Source organism: Melospiza melodia, chromosome 30 (assembly GCF_035770615.1).
Source record: "Melospiza melodia melodia isolate bMelMel2 chromosome 30, bMelMel2.pri, whole genome shotgun sequence".
NCBI lineage: Eukaryota > Metazoa > Chordata > Aves > Passeriformes > Passerellidae > Melospiza > Melospiza melodia.
In genome coordinates this window covers 1,007,973-1,015,570 of record NC_086223.1, presented here as the reverse complement: position 1 = coordinate 1,015,570, position 7,598 = coordinate 1,007,973, and the positions used below count along the sequence as shown (strand labels likewise).

The window sequence follows — 7,598 nt, the reverse complement described above, 5'->3', positions numbered from 1 at the left end:
CGGCAGTGTCACATCATGGGGGCCCTGGGGATGGCGTCCTGCGGCTGGGGCTGGTACCAGGCCCCGAAGGTGCTGAGGAAGCCCCCGGGGGGCAGCGGGGGCCCCTTGGCGGGCGCGGGGAGGTCCCAGAGCGGGGGCAGCCCCGGGGAGCAGGGGGACAGGGTGGGGACACCGAGCGGGGTCTGCTCCCCCTCGGCGCCACCCGGGCCCTGCTTCAGGATCTTCTTGTACTTGGAGCGCTTGTTCTGGAACCAGATCTTCACCTGCGGGCACAGACAGGGGGTGAGGGGGAGGAAGGGGCCGACACCCCTGAACCCCCCGCGTTTAACCATCACAGACCCCCCGGGCCCCCGGCCCCATTCCCGCGGGGTCTGGGGCACGGAGCAGGGTGGGACCCCGACCCTTGACAAGGCACCTCCGTGGCGGGGGGAGATGCCGGGGAGAGGCCCCGGGAGCGCCCCCGGGTCCCCGCCGGGAGCCGGTGCCGGGGCTGGGCCGGGCCCTGCTCATTCCTCCCGCGGTCCCCCCCGCGCTGCCGGCAGGTTCCCACTTGTCTCCTCTTCCCCGGCTTTATGAGCTCGCTTCGCCCCTGGCTCCGGGGCTGCACCGCTGCCGCCTGCCTGTCTCTCCCCATCGCCTTCAAAAACCCACTCGCCCCGTCCCGCGGCCCGGGGCCGCCCAGCGCCGGGCACGGCCGGGCCGCCAGCCAGGCTCCGGGGCTGGGAAAGTCCCGCTGCCGCTGGGAGGTGCGGCCAGGGGCGCCCCGAACCCGAGCCCTGCGGGCCCACCGGCGCCAGCTGCCCCGCCGCGGCACGGCTCGGCTCGGCTCGCTTCCAGCCGGGCACGGCGCCCGCCCCGGTGGGCGCACGGAGCGGCCCGGTGTGTGCATGGAGCGTCCCGGTGGGCACACAGTGCAGGCCGGTGGGCACACAGCGTGTCCGGGTGGGCACACAGCGTGTCCGGGTGGGCACACAGCGTGTCCTGGTGGGCACACAGTGGGTCCCGGTGGGCACACAGCGCATCCCGGTGGGCACACAGTGCAGGCCGGTGGGCACACAGTGGGTCCCGGTGGGCATGGCCGGCCCCGGTGGGCACACGGCGCATCCCGGTGGGCACACAGTGCATCCCGGTGGGCGCAAGGAGCAGCCCGGTGGGCATGGCCGGCCCCGGTGGGCACATGGAGTGTCCCGGTGTGCACACAGCGGGTCCCGGTGGGCACACAGCGCATCCCGGTGGGCACACAGTGCATCCCGGTGGGCACGGCCGGCCCCGGTGGGCACCCGGTGTCGGTACCGGCCCCGGGCCGTACCTGGGTCTGGGTGAGCCCCAGCTGTGCCGCCAGCTCGGCGCGCTCGGGCAGTGCCAGGTACTGCGTCTGCTGGAAGCGCTGGTTCAGCGCCTGCAGCTGCGCGCTCGAGTAGATGGTGCGGGGCTTGCGCAGCTTCTTCCCCTTCCCGCCGAGCCGCGGGTCCCCGCCGGACACGGCCGGAGGCTTCTCGGCCTCTGCGGAGGGGAGAGAGGAGCCACGGGCCGTCAGATACTAGAAGAGGCTAAAAAACCACTCTAAACCACCCCAAAACCACCCCAAACCACTCCAAAATCATCCCAAACCACCCCAAACTACCTCAATCTATTCCAAACCACCCCAAAGTATCCCAAACCATCCCAGACCATCCCAAACCACCCCAAAGCTGCCCCAAATCATCCCCGTGGCTACCAGCGGGTGTCTGTGGAAGGGAGGGAGATCAGTGGGGGGAGCTGCTCCTCTCTGGTGTTTAAGCAAAAGGAGAGGAGGAGGAGGAGGAGGAGGAAGATGGGAGCGCTCAGGCAATGCCACCATCCAGGTCTGGCAGAGCGTGGGACACGGGCCTCGGCCTGTGCCCTCTGGGGGGGCCATGAGGAGCCCCCCGGGGATGGAGGGGCACCAGGATGGACCCCCCGGACCCCGCAGCGAGCCCAGCCCGGCCCGGCCCCGGAGGGCTTCCGACGGCTCCATCCCGGCCCCATCCCGGTTCCATCCCGGCTCCATCCCGGCCCCATCCCGGCCCCATCCCGGCTCCATCCCGGCCCCATCCCGGCCCCATCCCGGTTCCATCCCGGTTCCATCCCGGTTCCATCCCGGCCCCATCCCGGTTCCATCCCAGCTCCATCCCGGCTGTCCCGGCTCCATCCCGGCCCCATCCCGGTTCCATCCCGGTTCCATCCCGGCCCCATCCCGGCTCCATCCCGGTTCCATCCCGGTTCCATCCCGGTTCCATCCCGGTTCCATCCCGGCTCCATCCCGGCCCCATCCCGGCTCCATCCCGGTTCCATCCCGGTTCCATCCCGGTTCCATCCCGGTTCCATCCCGGCTCCATCCCGGCCCCATCCCGGTTCCATCCCGGTTCCATCCCGGTTCCATCCCGGCCCCATCCCGGCTCCATCCCGGTTCCATCCCGGCCCCATCCCGGCTCCATCCCGGCTCCATCCCGGTTCCATCCCGGCTCCATCCCGGCCCCATCCCGGCTCCATCCCGGCTCCATCCCGTCTCCATCCCGGTTCCATCCCGGCCCCATCCCGGCTCCATCCCGGCTCCATCCCTGTTCCATCCCGGTTCCATCCCGGCTGTCCCGGCCCCATCCCAGCTCCATCCCGTCTCCATCCCGGCTCTCCCGGCCCGAGGGTGCCCGGGGCGGGTCCGCGCCCCCCTTGCCCCCCGTGCCCCCCTTACCTGTGTCCTGCAGCCTGGCCCCGGGGGCCGGGCCGTGCGGGGCGCTGGGGGGCCCATAGGGAAGGTAGGGACCCCCGTGGGGCGGCGGGGCAGCAGCGCCGGGGTACGGGAAGGGCCCGGGGCGGCCGTAGGAGGAGAAGGGCGGGGGGTCGTGCTGGGGGGGGCCGTGCAGGGGGTAATGCTGGGGGGCCCCGAGCTCCAGGAACGCGGCTTTGGAGGGGTCGGAGCCCAGCAGGGTCTCGGCCATCGAGCTCATGGTCATGGTCCGGCCGGGCCGGGCCGGGCAGTGCCCGGAGCCCCCGAGGCACAGCCGAGCCGGGCCGAGCCGAGCCGAGCCCCCGCCGCCCCCCGACGGCTCCGGCAGCCGCGGCCCCGGGGATGCCCCGAACGCCCCGCCCAGCCCCGCCCCCGCAGTGACGTCACGCGCGGGGGCACCCCCTTCACCCCGTGCCCACCCCCCCCGTGTGCGGGACCCCCTTTGAGGCCACCCCCCCTTTGTGTCACCGGGACCCCTCCCTGGGCTTGGGGACACCCTGACACCCCTTCGGTGTCCCCCCGGTGTCCCCGGGGCTGGGGGTGACCCTCGGGCAGGGATTTGGGGGCGTGGGGGGGTCACCCCCTCTCAGGGACCCCCGGGGGACACGGGGGCGGCTCTGGGGACGGGGGGACACGGCGGGGGTGCCAGGCCGGGGTGGCACCTCCCGAGCCACCCCCGGTGCCCCTTCCCTGTCACCCGGTGACAGCGGAGGTCGCGGGCCGGGGGGGGTGGCTTTGGGGACAGCGGGGTGACGCTGCGGGCAGGCAGCGCCGTCCCCCTGCCAGGGCGGCAGGAACGGCCCCGCGGGAGCGGTGACGGCGGCAGGGACGGTCCCCTGTCCCCAGCGCTCCCTCCGGCCGCTCCCGGCCGCGTCCCCGTGCGGCCCCGGCTCGGAGGCAGCGCTCCGGTGTGAACGACCCAGCCCCGGGACTCGCCCGCGCTCGGGGACAGCCCGGCCTCACCCTCCGCTGCTGCCCCGTGTCCCCCGCGCAGCCCTGGTGGCACCCGGGGCCATGGCTGTGTCCCTGCCTGTCCCTGTCCCTGTCCCTGTCCCTGTCCCTGTCCCTGTCCCTGTCCCTGCCTGTCCCTGTCCCTGTCCCTGTCCCTGTCCCTGTCCCTGTCCCTGTCCCTGTCCCTGTCCCTGTCCCAGCTGTGCCCGCCGTGACCCCCAGGGACCAGGCGGGCTCCAAACCCCACAACGGCCTCAGACTGGGGTACGGGGCGAACCCTCGGGAGGCCACAAAACTCAGGTGACCAACAGGGGATGTCCCCAAGGCCAACCAGGCCAAAGGGGGGGGGCGGAGGAGAACTCCAGAGGAGAATTCCAGAGGAGAATTCCAGATGTTTGCAGCCCTGGCCCAGGCGGCAGCGAGGGCGAGGAGCAGAGGGCAGGGAAGGGCAGGGAAGCTCAGGGAAGGCAAGGGAAGCTCAGGGAAGCTCAGGGAGCTCAGGGAAGCTCAGGGAGCTCAGGGAAGGCAATGGAAGCTCAGGGAAGCTCAGGGAAGGCAATGGAAGCTCAGGGAAGCTCAGGGAAGGCAATGGAAGCTCAGGGAAGCTCAGGGAAGCTCGGGGAAGCTCAGGAAGCTCAGGGAAGCTCAGGGAAGCTCAGGAAGCTCAGGGAAGGCAAGGGAAGCTCAGAGAAGCTCAGGAAGCTCAGGAAGCTCAGGAAGCTCAGGGAAGTTCAAGGAGCTCAGAGAAGCTCAGGGAGCTCAGGGAAGGCAATGGAAGCTCAGGGAAGCTCAGGGAAGCTCAGGGAAGCTCAGGAAGCTCAGGGAAGGCAAGGGAAAGCAAGGGAAGCTCAGAGAAGCTCAGGAAGCTCAGGAAGCTCAGGAAGCTCAGGAAGCTCAGGGAAGCTCAGGGAAGTTCAAGGAGCTCAGAGAAGCTCAGGAAGCTCAGGGAAAGCAAGGGAAGCTCAGGGAGCTCAGGGAAAGCAAGGGAAGCTCAGGGAAGGCAAGGGAAGCTCCCCTGATCTGCCTTTATCCCGCTCCACACTTTCCCCGGTGACTCAGCCCCAGCGGCTGCGGGGCGGGTGCCGGCTTGCCGGGATCAGCTCCCGCCGGCCCCGCTCCCTCCCGGCTCCTCACCCGGCGCTGGGGGGCACAAAGGGGGTGCTGGGCCGGGGTGGCATCCCCCTCCACGTGGGGGATCCAATAGATGTCCCAGAGATGGACCCGGGGGGACACAGGCCCCGTCCCCAGCCCCTCGTGCTTTCGCACCCCTGAGCTGAGAGGTAGGTGGGAGAAATACCCATAATTAATAAAAGTGCCCCAAAATGTCCAGCCAAAAGCAGGGAACCGAGGCTCCTGTGCCAGGCGCTGCAGGACGGTGTCCCCAGGGCTGTTTGGGGACAAGATGGCAGGAGCAGGGGGGACACCCAGGGGTCCATTCCCTGCTGGGGTGAAGGGACACAGCTGGGTTCCAGCAGGGGTGGGAGGAGGGATGGGACCCCTCCCCATCCCATCCCATTGATCCCATTGATCCCGTCCCATCCCAGTGATCCCATCGATCCCGTCCCATCCCATTGATCCCATTGTTCCCATTGATCCCATTGATCCCATTGATCCCAATCCCACCCCATTGATCCCATTGATCCCATCCCATCCCATTGATCCCAATCCCATCCCATTGATCCCATCCCATCCCATCCCATCCCATTGATCCCAATCCCATCCCATTGATCCCATTGATCCCAATGCCACCCCATTGATCCCTTTGATTCCATCCCATCCCATCCCATCCCACCCCATCCCATCCCATCCCATCCCATCCCATCCCATCCCATCCCATCCCATCCCATCCCACCCCATCCCATCCCATCCCATCCCATCCCACCCCATCCCATCCCATCCCATCCCATCCCATCCAATTTAGGGATCTCCAGGGGGGACCCACGAGAAAGGGCAGCCCAGGGGAAGTCCAGGGGAACAGTGGTGACACCATCCTCATCCTCCTCATCCTCCTCATCCCCTGGGTCGGGGCTCTGAAGGTGCCAATCTCAGCCCCAGGGTGGGTTGGGGACAAGGGCAGGGGACAGGCGAGCGCCACCGGCTCCAAACCCCTTCGGGAGCAGGGATAAAACTCCTGCTCCGACCCCCGGGCAGTGCAGAGCCCCCGCTCACACCGGGGCTGAGTTTGGGAGCGTTCCAGCCCAGCTGTGGGCACGGGGCACGGCCGGCTCGGGTGCCAGCCCGGTGGGTGTCAGCAGGGGCTGCCAGGCCGTCGGAGCGCGGTTTGGGCTCGGAGCTGCCAAGACAAACACATCGACTCAATCCGCGCTGAATTAACAAAATAAATCACGGCGGCGCTCGGAGCCAAGGCCGAGCCTCGGTGGCGGGGCGGAAGGTGCCGGCACACGCCGGGACACGCGGGGATAACGCGGCCACCGGGCCGGGGATGCCCCCGAGAGCCGCGGGATGCCGATCCGGCCGGGCACAGCCGCGCTGTTGCCGTCCCGATGAAAGCAGCGAGGATTAAAGGGGAAGGCAGGGATGGGCGTGCGAGCAGGGGGGGCCGGGAGCGCGTGTGCCAGGTAACCAACCCCAAAGATCCCCCGAGATAAAGGGAGATCCCAGCAGCTGTAATTAGGCTGCAGATAGAGCGGCGCGGGGAAAGCCTGGAGCCAGGAGCAGGAATTCTGGGTTAATGGCAGCCCAAGGAGAAGTTAATAACAAGCCCAGCGGAGTGGGAGCAGACAGCCTGGCGTCTGCCCTCCCACACGCCCGCGCTGCCACCGCCGAGCAGCCGCGCTATCGCAGCCGGGAATGGTCCCGGGGCGCCCGGGCAGACGCTGCAGCTCCAGCTGGGCTCCCCCCGGGCGGGCCCCCCGGCTTTTGGGGCGTCTCGGCACCGGGAGAAGCCGGGCAGGGTGAGGGGATGGAGGGGAGCATCCCCTGGCAGCGGGGGACGTGCAGGGACGGGGCCGGCCCTGCCCCGGCCAGCCGGGTTTGTGCCCCTGGATGGCACCGAACACCCCCCGAGCACCCAGGGACTGCTGCCCCCGCCCCGAATGGCGTCCGGAGGTGACCCGATGGCGCAGAGGTGGCCCCAGGGGACACAGCGCGTGGGAGGTGACAGCGATGTCACAGCAGGGGCTGGACACTCGCACAGGGACGCGAGGGAAAGCAAAGCTCGCGCTGATTCCTTCCCCACCCTCTTTATTTTCAAAGCTCCGACAAGGCCAAGGATTTGAAATTTTTCTGCCAAAAGAGGCTCAAAAAGCGGCCGCAGAACCTGGATGGGCTGGGGAAGGTGAACCCCGGTTTGCACCAGGAGCTCTGCTCCCCATTCCCAGCGGGTCTGCAGCGCCATAAATCCCCACCCAGGGGTGCAAATCAGCATTTCCCCACCAGCACAACCCCACGGCCGCGGCCAGAACCCCACAGCGCCCGGGGTCCCTCCCCTGCCCAGCCCTGCTCGGAGCTGGGATGGAACCACAGAGATGCGACCAAAACCTCAAACCCAGCGCTGCTCCCCTCCCTCTCCCCCTCCCAGAGCCGATATTTTGCTTCAGAACCTCCAAATCTTTTCCAGGACGCCGATCCGGGTTTGATTTTCCCGGGGACTGGAAAGCAAAGGCATCAAAAGGGACCCGGGGGAAACAACAGCGAGAAATGGCCTGGGGGGAAACCACCCCTGGAATTCCATCCCTGCTGCGATGGGTGGATCAATGGATGGAGAAGTGGGGAGAATTCCTAAATTCCTGTTTGGAGAGGAGCAAATGGGGCTTTGCCGACACATAAAGGCGGAGGTGACAATTCTGTCATTCCCCATCATTCCCGGCCATTCCCGGCCATTCCTGGCTGTTCCATTCCCGGCCAATGGGGCCGAGGCCCAGCCCCGGGGGAGTCTCTC

At 68.4% G+C, this 7,598-nt stretch overlaps 1 protein-coding gene across 1 annotated transcript; it reads right to left on the bottom strand.

Annotated features, from left to right (window-relative positions):
* Window positions 1–8: 8 nt before the first annotated feature.
* Window positions 9–2,972, bottom strand: DLX4 (distal-less homeobox 4). The gene is made up of 3 exons (XM_063179045.1): window positions 2,711–2,972; window positions 1,310–1,503; window positions 9–263 (listed from the first exon to the last, which is right to left on the bottom strand). The coding sequence occupies exons 1-3, from the start codon at window positions 2,970–2,972 to the stop codon at window positions 9–11; spliced, it is 711 nt and encodes a 236-aa protein (XP_063035115.1).
* Window positions 2,973–7,598: the final 4,626 nt, after the last annotated feature.

Excerpts from the sequence above, each read along its gene's own strand:
- DLX4 (XM_063179045.1), bottom strand. The coding sequence starts at position 2,972 with ATGACCATGAGCTCGATGGCCGAGACCCTGCTGGGCTCCGACCCCTCC. Across the intron at positions 1,504-2,710 it reads GGCCAGGCTGCAGGACACAG|AGGCCGAGAAGCCTCCGGCC; the intron begins GTAAGGGGGGCA and ends TCCCCTCCGCAG. Across the intron at positions 264-1,309 it reads TGGGGCTCACCCAGACCCAG|GTGAAGATCTGGTTCCAGAA; the intron begins GTACGGCCCGGG and ends CTGTGCCCGCAG.